General features: G+C 36.7%; 1 protein-coding gene across 4 annotated transcripts in view; it reads right to left on the bottom strand.

The window, feature by feature from the left end:
* LOC114473276 (mucin-5AC) overlaps positions 1 to 21229 on the bottom strand; it is a 48933-nt gene that overhangs the window by 7635 nt on the left and 20069 nt on the right. Inside the window, exons 3-4 of one of the 4 annotated variants that reach the window (XM_028462791.1) lie at positions 20931 to 21001; positions 4954 to 5035 (exon numbers count right to left, since the gene is read on the bottom strand). In XM_028462791.1, the coding sequence (XP_028318592.1) occupies positions 4954 to 5035; positions 20931 to 21001 (153 nt within the window). Of the gene's footprint in view, positions 1 to 4953; positions 5036 to 20929; positions 21005 to 21229 lie in introns of all 4 variants that reach the window. The other 3 variants (XM_028462790.1, XM_028462793.1, XM_028462792.1) reach the window with 3 other exon arrangements.

Genomic DNA, 21229 nt, shown 5'->3' on the forward strand with positions numbered 1-21229 from the left:
GTCTCCACCCCTGGGCTCTTTGAGAACTAATCAATGATTAAAAAAAATAAATAAATTAAAAAATACACTTGTAGATATGAAAATCCTGGCAAAAAACCTCCAGAACAAACACAAAACTGATACATCACTGCATAAGGATGTGTTATCAGCAATATGGAGAAACCCAACCAACCAATTAGTGGAACTAAAACCCATGCACAGCATCAATGTTGAAAAGGAAAATTAATAGGATTATCCATATCTGAGCTGTAGAAACTATAAATATATCCTCCTCTGGTTGAATGCTGCAGCACCACTAGAAAATCTACATTAGGCGCCTAGCCTCATCATGTAATATATTTTTTTAGAGTTGGGTCCTTTACAGGACTGTGTAGGAGAAACATCCGTATCCACAGCTCTTTCCTTGCCTCTATGTTTTTCAAGCTTCCGTGTATTATGATGAATCCTCTAAAGATTCCTGTCATAAAGCCTTCTTCTGATCGTTGACGAGAAAACATATTCACACCTACACACCTGGATCATTCTTCTGCAGCTATGTGATTATACGCATGTTTTTTTGTTTTTCAACCATGCCAAGGAGTCTCTATACGTATCTGAAACTTGTGCTTTTCTGTCTACCAGCTACTTTAACCTTTTATCTTTTTCCTTTTCAGCACGTTTTATTTTTCACTGCAAACTATGTTTCAAGTTCCTGGTTGTGCACGTACTTGTTATGGTCCATAGACAGAGTTTTCCCCAGTCATACTGACAGAATACTTAATTAAATCTCAGCTTTTAAAATCATCTCTGAGCCCAAGACTAATAGATATTTAGTCTCCAGGTCTCTCATTATTTCTAACTATGTGAAGTCCATGTTTGAAGTAATGTTTCACACCGACAACTCAACATTTACTAACTGTGAGTTGGCACAAATAAAATATGCACATGATTATCATCATGTTTTGAGAGAACCAGCAGTGATGGTGCTGTGAACAGAAAAGAACCCAAGCAATTGAAACAAAAACAAAAGAGAATATATCTGCATCTGTTGTTTATTACAGAATCGGATTAGGGCTAATTTTGATGGAGAAAATCATTTTGGGCAAATTAAGAAAATTGAAATGTCAATGATAAATTTGAAATTTCTACAAAATTTACGTCGAGGTTAATGTAAATTCACAATAAAATCGGCGGCTGCTTTCTGCTTCCTTTTTGCTGCAGTACCATACATGAACTGCTGGGCGCAGTGTCGCTTCACTATTTACATTGTAACAAAGAATTGAGCAACAGAAGAAGAACCAACCTAAAGTGTCAAAAAGTTTGGAACCATTTCACTGAAAACTTATACGACACACGTGAGATAGAACTAATTTCTGTGACATGAAACTAACAGTAATATGTTAGAATGAAAGCAGCAGAAAACAATTATATTAATTTTTTTTTTTTCAAATGAATTTGGGAAAACTGTAATGAAAACTTTTGACCACTAGTGGGGGCAATGCTGACCCTACCCCCAGCAAACTCCGTGCATGATACTTACTACTTTTAATCCACCACATTTAAGAGAATAATTGTACTTTTTTCTCCACTACATTTCGACAGATACTCTCGTTACTGAGTACTTTTTCTCTCCTTTCAGCTCAGGCTTTTTTCATTGCATCAGTTCTGATACCAAAAAGTGTGATACTCATCAATTGCTTTGGCAGAGATTGACCCTGAGAAGGACAAAGATCCAGTAATGGGTTATTAATTTCTTAATCTTACCAAGACATTTTGGATAATGCTATGCTTCCGACTCTGTGGGAACAGTTTGGGGAAAGGCCTTTATAATCGCAACAAGACTCTGCCCAACAGTACAAAACCAGTACTATAAAGAAAGGCTTTGATGCATTTATAGAGGAAGAATTTGACTACTTTATCCTCAACTCCTTCAATCCAAACTGTGTTTTAATTGTCTCATTTGCCTACGTCAAAAAAATATCATGTTTAGGAAGAATAAAAGTGAACAATCCGACAGAATCACTCACATAGTGAAAAGATGCACTTCACAAAGATCCCAGTCACCACTTTCATTGATAATTCTTGTGTTATAACTCAAAAGTGGTGAAGACGTTATGCAGTGTGACATTTCCAACGGGTTTTAAACATTGTCCAATATCTGGAAAAAATCTTACAATGACAGGTTTGAATTTACTACTATACCATAAGGATCCTACAATAAAAAAAGAGATCAATAATACAAAATTCCAGCCAAATTCCAGTCAATTTTTTTTTAATATAACTTTGGGTTAGGACTGATTGACATTTTTGTCCCAGAGGGATCAGACTAAATCCTGGTGGGAAATCACAGAAAAACTAGAAAGCCCAGACTGCAATCCATCAAACTCAACCAGGTCCAAAGAAATCTAATTAAAATGTGCTTTTCTAAGAAGACAGTGGCCCCAGCCAAGAAACCAGTGAGATGATGTCTGCAATGGACCAAGAAGAGTCTGTGTGACTGAGCTAGAACAAGACAGCGCTAACATGACTAATACTTTGGGAGAGATCTTTATGCCATCCATGGAGCATTAGGATACACACCGTAATGTATGCTAATAGGATGCTAAACGTCTGAAGGTAAATCACCAGCATTCAGAACACATCGCCATAACAATATACTTTGCTAAACCTAACAGTGATTGGTCCCTCTATTTAGCTTGATACCTAATGACTGTTCTACAAATTAATATCAATTCTGAACATTAACCAGTCTAAAAAATGCTTCAACATTGAGCAAACCAAAACTGTCATCAATTTATTCTTGCTGTTAAACTGATGTCCTAATATTGAAGATCCATCACTTACTTTCTTACACACACACACATGTTGATGATGCTATTAGCAAACTCTTGCACTCCCCATATGGTATTCTTCACCAAAAACCAACACAGCCGACAGACAGCCAAATTGGCACGTACCTTGTTTGATTTTCTCTGTTGTGCATGAATAAATAACTCAAAGTGTTTCTCTTTGAAGCTAAAAGATGAAGAAGCTGAAGGGTTGGAGATCAAAGAAAGCTGGAGTGTAATAAAAAGCAGTATAAATAAAGAGTAAGTGAGGTTAAGTATGTATAGGTATAGCTGAAGAAACCCAAGCAGTCGTACACAGAGAGCTCCTAGCGCTATCCAATGATTAGCTCGCGCTGGAATGATGATAGACTTGGTAATGTTCTGAAACACAAAAACACCATCTAATGATAAGCACGATTCCAGGCTGTATAACAAATGTCCATACAGGAAACTGGTTGTGTTCCGCCTGGAATGATTTTGGTGAATTAAAATATTCCAAAGCAGCTGTGTCTAAACTTGGTCGCGGACTGCTTCAATACTAACACTGTTTCAATCTCTCTACTCTGCACAAAAACAGTTTCTTTCCTTCTGCCATTAGCCTCATGAACATTATCCCTATTCTAAACATTGTTGACTCATTGGGAAGGGTAGATATTACAGTTCAGTATCAGGCTCTGCATTGATCACTTCCTAAGGGAACCTCATCTGACATTCCAGGAGTCATTATTTATTAGTGACAGTTTCTCAGCTGTACAGTCTTCTTCTTCTTCTTCTTCTTTCTTCTTCTGTTCTTCTTCTTCTTCTTCTTCACTTTGCTCAAGGTCACTCCTATATCAGTTGCATACACAGAACCAACAGTCCTAAAGATGGACTACACCAGAGATTTGCAACTTCACCAAAAAAGTAGTCCCAATACCAAAGAAACTTTTGTACATTAACCTAAACCTAAACAGTCCATCACTCAGTTCAAAAACTGTAAAACCTATTAAACATCTCCTCCATCAAAAAATGCATATAGTGCATCAACATGTTTGACTGTAGACATTATTGTAAACATATATTTGCTAAATATTGCTGAATAGATGTTTATGGTATGTAGATTGATTTTTGACACATAACTTTGAGTTTGGGATTGATATTGTACTAAATTGGGTCTATGGAGCTATTTAATTGATTAATGCTCACAATTTTAGCAGTTAACACATTGCTTTTACTATTGACAATACAATACAGAACATGTATTAGTATTATATTTAATTCTGTATCATTCAAACTCTTACTTTTCAAATTCTTCTGGTTAAGATCAATTATTAATGGATTTAAGAAGACGGTGTAGAATTCTGAATGAATCCTAAGCTGTATTTACCAGAAATTTGTGTTGGATGTCAAAATGTCATACCTGATGCAGGTATTTGTAATATAATCACAATCAGGAGATATAAGTTGTAATGGTAGACATTTCTCAATAAAATTATGTTTATACAATCAAGATAAAGTCTTGCTATTAAGTCTTGTAAGTAAGATACAGGCTTATATTGACATTTGCATGAGCTTCAATGCATGACAGATGATAGATAAGAGCAATTCTAGACTGTAGTACAGTCTGAGAGACAATTGTACGATGACAGTCCAGATAATATTCAATCATAATATGTGCGCATAGGGCAAGACGTACGGCTGATGCTACTTCATACATAATTCAGCTAAACTTAAATATTCCTACATGAAACAACATGTTAGGAGAATATTGCTGAGTGAGCCACTTAACGTAAGGCTACTCAAATGTTACATCAAGCGCAGTATGTTTCACTTAATGCTGACTTAACGGAAGACACGAATGGTCGAGGTGGGATTTGAAAGCAAGTATTTCACGTCTACAGTTTGCTTACGTAGCACTGATCCTGAATTGCTGAGCAGTAATGATTTGTGCTGCAATGGTTAACCGTCCGTTTTACGACAGTACAGAACTGCCCGACATGTCTTTTTCTATTCACTTGAATGTAAATCAGAGCTGGGCTGTGCTGTCTGGGTAACAGTAATTAAAGTAAGATACTGTATGTTCTTTGTGCCTGGCTAAAACATATATAGGAAATCAGCTAACGTGAATCAAAAAGGCAAAAAGGTGATAGCTGGTTGCACACAGTACCTGTTTGTCCTCAGCATCACTGAGGTATTGAGTGACAGCTGGTGGAGCGGAAAGCTCTGATGGATGAGCGGCTGTTGAGATCGAGGGAGACAGAGAGGTGTGACGGCATGGTGGCACTTTGCCACATTGGGAAAAAAAAATACAAAAACCAGATATTTATTTATCTCCGTCACACCCAATCAGAAACAATGAGCCGACTTTCTGTTTTGGTTCAGCTTGTATTGGGTGCCCGGGACTGTAGGCAATGTTTGACGGGTTGGCTAACTTCATGAGATAAGTCAGAGAGGATTAGGGACAATTTTGATGGAGAAAATAATTTTGGCAAATCAAGAATAAAGTCAAAATGTGAGGTTTAAAGGTTGAAATTTCGAGAATAAAGTTGAAATATGTATATATAATCTACGGAGGCTAATTCACATATCGACAACAGTCTCCATCATAATTGGCCCTAATCTGTTTTCGTACAGCGCCACAGACGGACTGAATGCTCCGCCTCTTCCAAAATTAACTGGTTTTTCATTCTGAACAGATAAAGTTTTTGGCAATATCTCTTCAAAGCACTTAAAGAGATTACAACAACTGTGTTAATGAGCTAAAAAAAGAAAGAGTCTCTTTGTTATTAAACCCAACTTCGAAGTATAGTTTCACGCGTTCATCGATACACGGCATTTGTAGACGGCCCTGATCTGAAAGTAATTCACATATACTGTATGTTGCCTTTGAAATATACACGTCCTTTCTTGTCATACTGTAACTGTATATTTCAATTAAACAATAAACTGCCACAACCCCTATGACAGCAAGTGAAGTTCTAGGGTAACTAAACCCTGAGGTTTTGGCTGATATACGTATGTCTGTAGGCTGGAAATTTAAAAAAATAAAAAAAAAAATGCCTCAATTATGGGAATTTAAGACACGCCCAGTCTTACTAAAAACTCTCAAAAAAAAAAAAAAAAAATCTATGCTAAATGCTAAATACCTCTTTAATATTCACTAAACCTCTCTATTCACAATTATCTCAATCCGGAAGGATTGCACAGTCCACAGATGCTAGTTTTTATAGAAGGGGCAGGGCTAACAATGGTGCTCTGTGACATAAGAAGCCACAAATGCACGAACCACCATTTCAGCCATAGCAAAATTAACTTGTAGAGAGCGGTCACGCTTACATTTATACAACAAAATACAACAAATGAAAATAAAATGTCAAGAGTTGGACACGAATCAATGAACAACACTACTTCATACCCAACAACCATACATTTGGTTCAGTTGAAAGAAATGTTGTTGATTTTGATATAGTTTTAGCTTTTGACTAAAACACAATGTAGTTTTAGCCAAAGTTTCAGTTATAGTCTAGTTTTAGTTGACAAGATCTGTTACAGATATAGTCGACTAAAATTCAAAGATAAGAGTTTATGCATTTTCTAAAGATTCAATTACCATTGATCAACCAGATATGGGATGGTATCAATGTTTGTAAATACACACACAAAGAGATTTGATGTGATCAATGCATAAAATCACAATCACACTAGCTCATTGGATTTTGTCCCATGTGACGAATTATAGATACATTTTTATTTAGTCAACGAAAATGTTTTTTTTATTTTTTCTAATTGGTAGTAGTCTAGTGTTAAAAAAGTGCATAACTAAAATGAAAATCTTTAGTCGACAAAGTCAACACTAGTTGTGGGGTTTGGTAACTATTAATAAATGAGTGACAAACACAAAAGAGGTGAACAACCTAAAGATGTGTCATTTTAGGAACCTTACTCTTTAATTCTTCATTAATAATAATTAAAAAAAAACCTGTAGTCACATTTTAAAGCCCTCATTGTAAAGTGGTGACCACAGTTACTATAAGCACGACTTGTTATTTTCCATCTCATCTATTGATCATATTTGATGATGACAAACACACAAAGCCAAAATACTGAGGAGAATTGCGAGTGGGCGCTTGTGCATGAGCTTCACGGATCTAATTTAGCTGTGGGTGTGATTCCAGCGTGATTAGTGTTTATATGACACATCAGCCCACATTAGGCAGTGCTTCCCAGTTCCACATGACACTCTTGATCTTCCTCTCTCCTCCCTGTTACAAAGATATGGCACGACGGTGATGGGCACCATCTGGCACTCGCTGTTGGCTGGAGTTCGGCTCTGTGATTATTGCCAAACAGCGTGAACAAGGGTTCCCGCTCAACATCCATCTTGGAAAGTCTCCTCACTCCATCTTCCTCGGTGGTTTCACACCCAGCTCTATATCTGTCGAGTCCTCACATAAAAAATAAAAACAACGTGCGTGGGATGGATACACATCATTTTAGGGTCTGAGAACAAACAGCTTTAGATGTATTCCCAGTTTAAATGGAAAAAGCCACTAGATGTTTTTTCTTTATCTGCAACGCCATCAAAAGGTGAGGATATGGAGGTTGTGTTTTCTTCAGAGGTGTAAAGAGTACTGATACATCCTACTCAAGTACTGTTTCTGATTGAAATAATACTTAAGTAGAAATAAGCAGGAGTGACTGGGACATAAATTCAGCCTTGGCATTTTCTGTCCAGAACAGTCCACTACATTATCAGTGGATACCACGTAGAAGCCGTTATTAAGTCAGTGATGCTCAACATGTGGCTTTTTATGTCTTAATTTCAGTTATTATTCCCTCAGAAAACCTTAAAAGTAGGAAACATTTCAACCCCTTTTTACCTATTTCCTTTGGCTGTATTGCAACTTCTTTAGGCACATTTTTTTTCAGACTTTATCTACGTTTTGCCAATAAATACCAATTTTTTGTCAATTTTTGCAAGTATTTTTTGACACTGTTACCCAATTTTTGTTGTTTCTATAATTTTGTTGGGCCACTTTTCATCTAAACAAGCTAACTTTTGCCCAATACATACCACCTGGTTCCTCATTATTTGCCCTTTTTAGCGACTTTTCACTCTTTTCTTGCCACGTTTTAGCCACTTTTGGAACATTTTGGCCAACTGTTACCATGTCTGCCTCCACTCACTTGTCAAAAAAAACTAAATAAAAACGTAGCGGACCGGTGTCATGTACTGAGTTCACATCGTACTGAGATTGTATATGCGCATATATGCACATGCGCACTACCAAAAAATCCTTTTTGTTCATTTTTGTTTTCAAAGTGAATGGACATATGTTTTATTTGTTTATTGGATTATGTTAGGGTTAGTGTTATAATCTCAGTACAGAGGTAATCTCAGTACGTGACCCTGGACCGGCCCACTTTGGATTGATGGTCCTCCATTACCTGTATACCCAGTATGCCAGATGGCCAGTCCATCCCTGCAAGTAAGTCATACATAAAATACTCAAGTAAAAGTAAAAAGTAGCTCAATTAAATAGTACTATACTAATAGTACATACAGTACTTAATAGTTACTTTCACCCCCCTTTTGCTAATAAATCTTTCCTCGGTTCCCTTACATACAGTAAACATCTCATGTATAAACTCCAAATCACATTTTTCTTGTTCCTATTGATAGTTTGAACATCTGTACCAAACATTCAGCCAATATAACATCAATAAAGGGTGGCACACGTTTTCACAATTTTTTTTGCTCAACCACAGAATGCGTAACTTTCACAGATATCAGAATGTTTAACGATATAAAGGTAAGTGCTGTATGGCCATTAATAGTTTCTCCCTGTATTTATACTAAATGAGTAAGAACATTACAATGCTAAGAACACTATTCATGAAAACTATTCATTTATTTTCCACAAAGGCATCTGTATAAAATAAAAGGTTTTTCAAAATGTAAATGTATTATCTAAATAAAATAAAACCAATAAATTAAATAAATAATAAAAAAAAAAGTATAGATACATTTATGAACTCTAAAACTGAGAGAATAACCAGCATTCAATGCTGTTTTGGTCGGATATGATGTGATGCGTTTGATTGTTGTCTGGTCATTTCATTTTTTGGATTTTCAAAACAAAAAATAATAATTTACTCAGTAACGGTTGCGTGTAGAAATGTAACAAATTACTTTGATTCTTCTAAAACATACTTAAGTACAAGTAAAATGACTGATATAGAAATAAACTAAAAAAAAAAGTACAAGTATCCATAAAAGCAACTCAGTTACAGTAACGTGATTTGTAAGCCATTACTTTCAACTCTGTTTAGTATATACATACATATTTAGTAAAAATACTGTCTATTTTTCTTTACATGTAACTGTATTTCTAGTTTAAATGGCAAAAGCCAGTGCCTTTTTTTTCCTTATCTACAATGCCATCAAAAGAAGAGGATATTGAGGTTGTGTTTTCTTCTTTGTAAATGTGGTGCCCCTGCTGGCTGAACATTTGGATTGGTAGTTTCCAATGAGAATGAGAGTGATGCCCACTGTGTGTTTCGCTCCCTCTCGCCTCTTGCTCTGCGGCTCAGCCTTGAAGTAAAGATGGATTACTGCAGGAGAAGCGCCTGCCCTACCCTTTACACATTTCAAACACGCCACTTCTCCATTATCAGCCTTGTCCACGTGCACACGCTCTCCAGCGCTCGCATCGACACGGGGTTTGAGAGCTCTGACAGAGTCGTTAGCGAAAGGTCAGAGTCAAGAATCCGACAAATCTTCCTTTAAAGAGACGAAAACTTCTTGTGTGGAACTAAACTGAGAATTCAAACTGAATAAGTCCTGTCTCGTTTTTCCCCTCTTTTTCTATTCATCCTTGTATCTTCTTTTTCCTCACCGTTTCTGGGCTTATTTATTGATCTGTGAGTCGAGTAAAGAACAAATCAATCTGTTGTCCAATATAGACAACCTGCAGGTTTTGAAATACAAGCAAAAAACAAATCCAGACTGCACAGTTCAGATTATGTTTAGATGTTGACTGACTCTAGGGGATTAACCTCACAATTCAGTGAGTGTATTATTGACAGGCTACATGCTAGCTTGGATCACACAGGGTTTCAGATCATCCTTTATGTGATGTATTTGGTTCTCTGTGTGATAGTTGTTATTGCTTCTGAAGGAAAACAAATATCTTTATGGCGATGCTTTAAGTCTGCTACTAAAAACAATTCTAAGTTTTTAGAGAAGTACCTCCCGTGGAACCTTTTTTGTAACTTCACAAGAAAAAGTATTTCTGGATTAAAGAAAGACTGCACTGCATTTTTCTGCAGGAGAAAATTATGAATCTTGCATATGTATTAAGTAGCTTTGAGGTAAATACTTCACAGATTAGTAGTCTCCATTGAGAGCAACAGTTTGTGCAGGCAATGCTACTGCTTTTGTAGACTTCTCACACTGCCTCCCTCTTCACATTCACATACCGCTCGTCTCTGCCTGTCCTGATCACTCTTTGGCTAATTCTAAGATTGGTGGTAAGAAAGACAGCTGTACAAATACTCTTTGTTTTGTCAAACAAAGGCAAAACAAACAACATTTTTTTTGTTGGAGTTCTAAGGGTGCATTTACACCAACGGATCCTAGAGTGGTTAAAACGGTGTGAACACACAAACCAAGTCCAGAGCGGATCTAACAGCCGATTGTTTTGTAGGTCTCGGAGCATTTCTAATTGAAGCCTAGAGCGATTAGGAGCGCCGTGGGTGACCAGTAGAGCTGGCGACGGTGCAAAACAGGGCTTTATAACCACCAAAAGTACAGCAACTTGTTGCTGTTCCATTGTTGAATGTTGTGAAAAAACAAATGAAGGGGGCAGAAGTTTCGGCGCACTTTTAAGTGCTCGCTTTGACCCATTGTTGAAAGCCTCAGTAATCTCCCTCACAGGCATTTCAGTAGTTTTCCAGTCTTCTGGTAGCTCTCCCTAACCATCCAGTGCCCAATTTATCTTGACTGAAAATAAATTAACAAATCAAATACCAGAGGCATGATTGACTTTGTTGCACTTTCCTTCTTGTTACTGTTTTTAAAACTAATTTAAGTGTGTATTTAGTGGTTTACCAGGGCAGTTTCTTCATTTGTGGTGGCTAATAACACTGAACTTTAGGAAAATGAAAAATGTGGCCTGAGCATCAAGAAGAAGAGGTGCATCACTTTTAAATTATGTAGCATTCTATTTGCCATTTAGTTAAAGGATATAACATTGCTGGTTTTTTAACCTTTAAATTCTTCTAAAAGAACAATTGCTCTTCTTTCATAAACAAATTATTTATGGTTAAAAAAAAAACAAAACTACTTTTCGCCACGAAATAAATATAACGTGCGCACATTTTTTTTTATTTCATGGCTATGAAGTACATTTCATGGCAGTAGTATTAGTAGTAGTAGTAGTAGTCATCGCTACAACGTAGCGTTTCATGGCTACGACGTAGCATTTCATGGCAACGAAGTATGGCTACCACGCAGTGTTTTATGGCTACTACGTAGTGTTTCACGGCTTTAAATTTTTTTAACCATGTTGTGTGGGACTAAATTAGTAGAAAAAGCATATATTCAGAAAAGAGAAAGAGAGAAGTGTATAGTGTACATGGATAGTGTACATGGTGAAAGAAGGAAAGCAGAGGAAGTGACAAAAGCAATCTGCTAGCGTCATTTTATTGTGTCTTTCAAATCGCATATTTCCCTGGATAAATCCTCAACAATGAGAGGCTGTAAGCAGGCCACTGTTAGACCATGAGAAGAGTATTTAAATTGGACAGCTATACCCCACTGGACCACATGGGAGTAAGATTCAAAAGGTGGCAAAAGGAGAAGTAGCTCTCAAACGGAAAAGACGGAGACAGAAATGCATTATCTCTCTATCTATCTACCTATAAAAGCAAGTAACGTCTGTGTGTGGAGCAAATATCTCCCAGATGCGGAGCGAGTTCGACCTGAAACTTAGTCAACGGGTTCCAAATACCCCAAGTGTGTGTATCTGTTATTTTGGAGTAATTTGGTCATTTCAAAATGCTTATTTTAATTTTATTTCACTTCTGGACGGCTCCGAAATGAAACCTATTCAGCTTTTGACCCCAGGGTGTGTGAGGGAGCGCTAGCGCACCATCTATATCTATTTCACTGCACAGCTCCTCACCCGAGCAAGAGTCACGTGTGCGGCCAGAGCCAATCGCTGCGCACACAGCCAAGCAGACACGGACTGTAAACACACAAGCGATAGAGAAGAAGATACTTTAGACCGATACACGGGAGCTCTCTGAATAGATCATTTGAAACCGTCAGCCACTGGTGAGTCTTTTGCAGACACGTTTCCCAACCCATTCAATACTCCATCTATAAAACTGCGGATTCTGTGTCATGCCGTGCATGGAAGCTAAGCTCTGACCACTCGGTTCAAAGGTAAAAGAGTATTTTTGTTTTTTTTAAAAAGACAGCCGAATTGTACATAATACTTTAATTTACTTACTCACTCATGTAGTTTGGAGCTTTAATTTTGTTTTGCTTAGTTTTGTTACTTTTCTGCGCTACAATGTCTATGGAGTTTGGTTATCAGCGTCTCAAACATTTCACGGGAACACACACACAAAAAATGCACAAAAAGACAACTTAAAGATAAAAAAAATACACGACTCCAAAAAATATACATTACAATGAGTAAAATAAAACACAAAAAATGCACAAAAAGACAACTGAAAGTACACAACTCCAAAAAAATATACATTACAGAAAAATACAACAAAAATATGAAAATGACTCAAATAAAAAAAATAAATAAACAATATTTATACAAAGAGTACACAAAATGACTCTACATGACACTACAAGGGCAACAAAAAACTATAATTATACAAAAAATGCACAAAAACACAACAGAAAGATACGCAAATACACATAATGACTCCAAAAAACACACATTACAGAAAAAGATACACCAAACAAAAAAATATAAAAGTGAGTAAAAAAAAACAAACATTTATCATGTTCATGTCCCATAGAATTATTTTGCACCCGCAAATAAACCCTTTTATAACACTACAGAGTACAGAGTATGTACACCTCTTTGTACATCCAACCTTCAAACACATACTCATTTGGCCATAATTAACTCTACTTAAGCTCCCACATGAATGCATACTTCAGACGGGCACTGTACTAGTCTCTCTATAAAAGCAAGGATCGTCTGTGTGTGTGCGTGCGTCTAATCGACCTGAAACTTTCATAAAAGCTTGCACACAGGCCGTGTGTGTGCATCCATTATTTTTGACTTATTTGGTGATTACGTTTGAAAGTGTTTATCTTCATCTTATTTAGAAATCAATGCGGAATCAGCCGTGCGCTACACTGGACGGAGTACATAACGCATAAATGAAGGCTTGGTCTGTGTCTAAACGTGTGCTTGCAGTCTGCACACCTACGCCACACCTGGATGTGCACCTAACAAACAAAAATACATCAGTCACACGTAGACGCAGGTGCGGCGTGAGTGAAGCTCCAGCGATCAGGTGCTGTCACATAAATAGTGAAGGGCACCTGATCGCTATAGCTTCACTCACGCCACACCTGCCACTACACCTAACTACGTAAATTAGGTAAGTTTAGTGAAAGTTAGTTAGGCAGGTACACATGCGATGGACTGTTGCGCATGAATTTAGAAGCGATCCACCCCCCATACGGAGCGGGTGCATGCACGCGGCTGATGCGCATGTCTGTGGGAGTGAGCTCACGGAGGAGAGATGGAGAGAGTCCGACACGACAACCAGGACAGTCTCACACGCACACACACACACACACAAAAAAGATAAGCACCCTTGCACTAAGAAATGATAAATAAATAGTTTTATGTGTACGAATTTATGTCTTTTATCAGATTCTACCTAAACCGCTGCATTGGTGCAAACTTTATTTATCAATTTATCATGTGCATGTACCATAGAATTAAACCAGGGAAATCACACACGCTGTTTTACTTTGCATTTGGCCATAATTGACAACTCTACTCAAGCTCCCACATGAATGCATATTTCCGACGGGCACTGTACTAGTAGAAGGAATAAGAACAATAAATGAAGACTATTGTAGCAGCGTTCGGAAAAAAAATAACCTGTCTCACAACGCTCTAAACCAAGCTCCCATTCCCTGTCAGCCAGTAAACAATCAAACGCTTTATGAATCCTACTTCACAATGATAAGACATCAACGGCTCAGAGAACAACATTTCTATGAAAACTAGGCCACTAAAAGCTAGTTATCTTTGGGCACGTGTCAAAGTCAAAGCCTGGGGAAAACACGAATCATTGTGTCAATAAAACTCAACACTCCTCGTGCTTATATCACATGATTGCAGTCATTTTAATGTTAAACTTGAGAAAACTCAAAATTCTTACAAAATCTTTAAATTTTCCTCAATTTATAGAAACAGGTTGCAAAATTGAGGGAATTTACTATTTACTTGGATATTTACATAGTTTGTATTTAATGCTTGGTTTTTCAACCCTACGGTCATGACAACATGTGGGGTCACCTGGAATTCAAATGTGGTCTCCTGAAATGTCCAAATAGTTTTTTTTTCTTTTTTTAAAATACTGATTAAAAGTACATTTTTAATTATTCTTCATTTTCAAATTAAAACCCCAAACACAATCTTAAACAAATGTAGTTTTTTTTAATTCCATCATGGAAATGTCAACTTAAAAACAGTTAAAAGTTTTTTATATCAAAACGATGTCGATAAAGGTTGGAACCACTGATTTAATGTTTATGTAGAAACGCAAACTAGGGCACAATAGTGTTAAAATTACTCATTTTCCTGCATAAAATCTGTGGGCCACTTGAGATAAAACCATATTTGGCCCCTGAACTAAAATGAGTTTGACACCCCTGTTTTAAGGGTATCTTTACGTGACAAAGTGCATCTAACACTGGATTAAACGTGTCTGCTAATGATTCTTCAACCACATCAAAGAAGCCAACCAAGAGATGTTTCCAGTTCTCCTTTGACTCTATTATTACTTTTTAAAACCTTTTAACGCTGCTGCCGTTAAACTTTAATATGGATGAATATTTTAGCACAGAGTGAAGCTCCAAAAAAGAAGCCTGATGAAATCTTAGGGAGAGAAAATAGAGTCTTTCCCCCCACAATGCCCAGTCTCTTATGGTCCACCAGTTCACTCTGTGGTCCGTCACAATGGAAGGGCTGCGTGCGAGTATCCTGCTCTGTCATGCAATGTTGGATCAAGGGGAATGTGCGTTGAGATGCGCTGATTCATGATTAGTGTGTGGTGAGAATGGGGCGATGATGAATTGCTACTGTAGGCACTGTCACAAAATGTTCCGTCTCAAGCCCACCCAACATCTCCGTCCTGTTGAGATGAAACATTCATTGACAAACCCTTTAGGAGTCAATGCATACAGAAAATGAGAGGAATGGAGATAAAATAAAAAAACAAAAAAAACCAATACAAGTGTGAAACGAGACCCCGGTGAAGATGTTCTATCTCCCTTTCCTGTTGTCAGCCAACAGGAAAAGAGAGATCGAAAGCTTCCTCAGCAAATCCTTTTTTCGCAATTATCTGCTGTTCAGTGAAAGTGATGACGAACAGTCTTTGAAAGAAAAGGAGAAATCTCTTAGTGGGCTTATAGTTTTGCTGCAAACGTACGGTCAGGAGAGTCATTAATCCATCTGGATGCCCATCGAGCTGTTCCAGTGAATGCGTGATGGAGCAATAGACAGAGGAGATGCAGAGATAAAGCAGCGTAGTGCACATTTGATTAGGCTGCTGTCTCTGCACACTCTACGGGGATTAGGCACAACAGCTCCTTGTTAGACATCCCTACTTTGTTCTATACTGCACATTAACCATTTACAATAAGAATAACTGGGAGAAAATCACAGCTTCGCTTTCTAATTAACAATCCTGCACGGCCACACAATTGGATTCACATATTAGTATGCAGTTAATGTGCCAGCGGGTGCTGGATAAATAACATCAGATACATTGTTATTATTCTTGTGATAGGAGACTTTATAAAGCAGCAGAACAAAAACAGGCCTTATTCAGGAGTCCAAGTCCATGTTCAAAATGTTACATTTTCATGATTAAAGCGTAACTGTTATTCTTATATAAGCTATGGCCTGAAAGATGTCCTGATTAACAAGTGTTCAAACACACAAATGAGTACACTTCACAGAAGTGTTAAGCATGTTCGACCACCTTTTCCCCAAGCCTCCATAATCCGTTTCACACCATCAGGGAACTGCTTCAGCTCCTTTGTGTTGCATTATAAAAGATAACCATAGCTACCTTGTGTACTAGTGCATAGGATGCAAAGGTACTGCACATGGGCTGTGAGAGGATATTTTTAGCTAAGAACATAAAAAACCTTTGGAAATGAAATAATTTTCTAAATTAACAAAAAACCTGACATGTTTCTTATTAGTGAGTATGTACTGTATGATATAATATATTATAACCAGAGGTGCAAAGAGTACTGATATATCTGAGTACTGCTACTTGATTGAAATTGTACTCAAGTACAAGTAAGTCATACATAAAATACTCAAGTACATGTAAAAAGTAGCTCAATTAAATAGTATGTTTATTGTTGGTAATACATATTGCCACAGTTCCCTTGCATACAGTAAACATCTCATGTATAAACTTAAAAAAGGAACTTCATTTCTTTTCCACAAAGGCATCTGCATAAAATAAATTTGTTCTCTAAATAAAATAACACTAATTCATTCAAAAAAAAAAAATAAAAATAAAAAAAAATAATCAAGCTCTAAGTATAGATACATTTATTAACTCTAAAACAAAAGAAATAACCTCCAATTTATGCTGTTTTGTTGTGGTGCATTACGTTTAATCTGATTGGTCGGCTATGATGTCATTTTTGTAGTTTCACAATGTCCGTTAATCATTTTAAAAAAAAACAAAAAACGAGAATTTACTCAGAAATGATTGGATGTAGAACTGTAATGAATTGCTTTACTTCAGTAAAATTACTGATTTAGAAATGTACTCAAAAACTGACAATTACCCTTAAAAACAACTCAATTACAATAATGTATACTTGCAATACTTTCACCTTGAACTAAAACATATTATATATATTTGAACGTCAACTAATCCTCCACATATAGTCGTGTTTCTGTAAGTTTATTGGTTATTGATTAATTGGCAAAAATAAAAGTGGAAATTACTCATTCAAACCTATTAGAACAATGACATCATTCAATAGTTATTTTGTGCGGGAACATTTTCATGATTAATGGAGTTCATTTTAGCACCACAGGGGTTATACTGACTCTGAGGGGTCATTTTGACTCAAAAAGGTTATACTGAGGTCTATACTTACTCCTTGGATTTATACTGACTCCGAGGGGTTACTCTGAGTAAGAGGGGTTAAACTGAGGGATACACTGACTCTGAGGAGTTCATCAATTATAAACTAATAAACAGGTATACGCTGTTTGGAATTAATGGGAAAACTGCCTAAATTTAGTATTTAAATCAGAGATATAGGGTCCAGGGCCTGGCAGAAACTGTTCTTTGTGGGTATTAGCGTTTGAATGTTTGGAAATGGCAGCATTAGATAAAAACAGAATGTTTTCCCTGAATACAAAGTAAACATTTGCAGTCAAAGACAAATAATAGGTGCCAAAACTGTCAGGGGAATGTAATCTATTTTCAAAGTAGCTCTTTGCAGTATTCACTCGGGTCGAATTTTTGGTCAAAGCGAAATTTGTGATTTTTAAAAATCCGACATTGAAGATGTTTCCCAAAGTTCCTCCTTCTCTGAGCCTTTCAGCAAGATTGACGGCGAGGGCGTTGCTGAGCCGCGCTTTTTCCTCCCTGACTAAGATTTCAAGAAGCTTTTTAATTGATGGGATCTTTCTTGTCAGATTTTATGGCTTTTCCATCACTTACTTATTTTAGGCTTCACTTCCTCTTCACCTTCCTCTCTCCTGCCGCTAAATTCTCGTTTTTTAAACTGGGCTCAACTCGAGCTTCAGAAGAAGATGAATCTTCTCTATTTTCATCACCAGAAAGTCTCCTTGTCACACATGAAAGCTGCATATAGACTCGACAAAAGATTGAGTGAAAACATTGTCTGTCCGGTGTCACAATTGGAGAAGTAGATCCCAAAAACCACCCGGAAGAAAAAGTGATGATACATTGCGTTAAAGCAGGGAGATAATACATTTCTGGTGCTGTCATCAGCACCTTTTATTCTCTTACTTGAAAAAGAGAAACGAGTCACTGCTTCACTCTGACATTCCTGAGCTGTAATAGTCTAATCTTTCCAGATGAAGATGCAGTTTCTGAATGAATTGGTTTCTTTATGAGCCTCATCTTCCTCAATCATTTTTCTTGTTCCATTTCTATGTCCCACATCTTTTCTCTCTCAGATCTGTCCTTTCTACATTCCTTTTCAAAGTTAACTTATTGTCCTCCCCACACTACCTTGAAAATAAACCCATCAATATTTGCAGGGGCTCACAGTTTTCCCAGTGCTTATATCGCATGATTCAGTCATTTTTAATGTTAAACTGTTGAAAAAACTCAAAATTCATATTCTTATAATCTTCCTCAAATTATTACATAATACTTCCCTTAATTAAAGAGAAATTGGTCACAAAATCAAGAAAATTTATTGTCGGTTTCTTACATAATTTGTATTTTATGAATATGTATTAATGCAAATTTTGATTGCACTTGTTAAAAATGATTTAAATAATATAAAATAATAATATAAAATTATTAACATAATTTTTAATGTTGATACAAAATCCTTAAAATTTCCTCAAATTATTATATGATATTTCCCTGGTGACAAAATCTAGGAGATTGAAAGTGAAGTTCTCCTCCTCCTCCTCCTCCTCCTCCTCCTCCTCCTCCTCCGGCTAAAAATATATTACACCATATAACCAGGTTGGGATGATATTATAATTGAATCTTTCATGTGGTTTACAGTAACTGAACTTCCTGCTGTAATACTGTGTGTTTGATAACAGTGTCACGGGCGAGGATTTGTTGCAGCTGCAGGAAATACCTTATTAGCAAAATGATAAATAATAAATGAGTGAGTGGGCGAGCGTGCAAAATCAAATGTATAAAATCAATCAGGCTGAGGTATATATACATGCCACGTTTCCCAGCTCCGACACACAATTAAAAGGAAAGATGACAAATCGTGGCTTGTTAATTGACACTTTTTTCCACATTCCTTTAATCATTAGATTAATATATTACATAAAAAGTTGCCTAATTAGACGTGTTGCTGTATTCCTGCCATGATGTAATTGCATCAACACTGCACTGGGTGATGCTTTTCATCTCTCATCATGCATCCCTGTTTTTTTTATCCTTCTCTTTCTGTGGGTTTTCTAATCAATACAAAGAGGAATCCAAAATAAGAACCAAAACTACCTATTCTATTTTAATGTGTATTTTAAGTGTATGTTTGTGTGTAATTGCTACTTTTCAGTTGGGCAAATTATCTCCTTAAGTTATGTGACCTGCACAGACAGTTTTTTTTTTCTTCCTTTTGCAGAGTAGATTTAGGCTCCGCCCTATAGCGTGGGGATACAGAAATACCTTTGGTAGCAACAGCAAAGGAGCAACAGTGACACCCAAATTGGCCAAATGACACTAGAATTACATGTTTTAAAGATAGAATAAGGAGCGCGTATGTCAAGGCTGCTCCAGCGCAATATTCGACTTCTGCTTTATATCTGATACTATGTATAGATCTAACTATCCAATTATATATGCTTGGTGTGAAGTGTTTGTGCTGCTTGTAATGTTGTTGGAGCTCTGGTAATATTGACACCTTTTTTTTTTTTACTTTTCAAAGGCATTGTTCTATACCTGACACATTGTAATGGGCAAGAAAACATAAGTGTGAACAGTATTGTATACAGTATTGTATACAGTATTGCATCCCACAGTTCTATCATACTTCTTGGTATTGGTTAAAAGGCAATTCATTTTTTGGCACTTGCACCAATGTCAAACTAGCAACACACTGAGAAATTGAGAGAGAGAAAAAAACAAATGCAAAAAAACAATTGAAGTGACCCGGCCTGTCCAGGTCCTTGGATTTCAAGGCTTTAAGTGAGAGTTAAGGACAGGTGAAAAACAAATATTTCACCTTTTTTGACGGTAGAGTAGTGTCAGTACTGTTAAGTTTGTTTAACATGCTCTGGGCCTAATTTAAAAAGCAATGCATAGGATTATTATTTTAAAAAAAAAACAAAAAAAAAAAAATCTTTCAAATTAATAAAACAAACACTTTTTCCTTTAATAATCACAATCCACCTAATGCAGGGATATTCACCACAATCTACCATAAAGGACCTCATAAATGGTTTTTGCATCTAAACGAGCTGCTGACTAATGAGATTTTACGCACGATCGTGGCAGAAAAGGAAAATCGATTTCTGAATGAAGTAGAGGTGTTTGTAATTGACATAGGCCAGAAAAAATAGATTATATACTTGGTTTTCACACGTAGTTATAGCACTAATACATATAAATTAAAAGTAAGTTAGTGACGGGTTGAAGGAAAAGGTGGTATGATGTGATATACACAGATAAACAACACAGCAGGCTTGGCTAAAAATGATTATGCAGATATTTAGGTCTGATATGTGAGGACAATAAATAGGCCTATATGAGATAAATCTGGCTAATTTACCACCAGCGCCGTTGTTTCTCCAAGTCTCCAAAACGTTTGTGCGTAAGGTTTATAGTTAACGCACCAATGCACACATTCTCACATTACGTTTATTTTTATAAATCGCAAACTTTGTGTGGAAAATCTGTGCAACGGTTATAAATGAGGCTCCTGGTTTTTACCCAGTAAGCAGCATTTTAAAGTGCTGCATTGGGCTGTGCTGATTCAAAAAGCAGAATGACACATTATACAAAGCTGTAAAACTGAACCTCCAAAAGTGATGTGATTCAACATGACAACGTGATGCAGATAACTGTGCACTGAGACCAGCTCGGTGCTTACAGCGTTTAGATTTAGATGTTAAAGTAACAACAAATATGCAGAAATTCATGCATGCGTATGTACACACCTGTAGATGATGCAGGCACAGTCTCTGCAGGTCCCACAGTTCTCAATGTCCTGTCCGGTTCTGTATAGATGTCTTCTGTGGAAAAGCAAAGAGATGAAATATCAGGGGTAAAAAAAAACCTTTTCAATCTGTAAGAGTATGCGTGTGTTTTTGCTAGTGTAAGCCCAAAAAGACATATTTAGGTTATTGTTTTCTTTGTTAGACTGAATTTTCTGCCACTTCCTGTCATTACAATCAAGCCATCCTCGTCTCTAAAATCAGCCCTTATCATTTTCTAATGGATACCCTTTCCAACGAGTT

Source organism: Gouania willdenowi, chromosome 12 (genome assembly GCF_900634775.1).
Source record: "Gouania willdenowi chromosome 12, fGouWil2.1, whole genome shotgun sequence".
NCBI lineage: Eukaryota > Metazoa > Chordata > Actinopteri > Blenniiformes > Gobiesocidae > Gouania > Gouania willdenowi.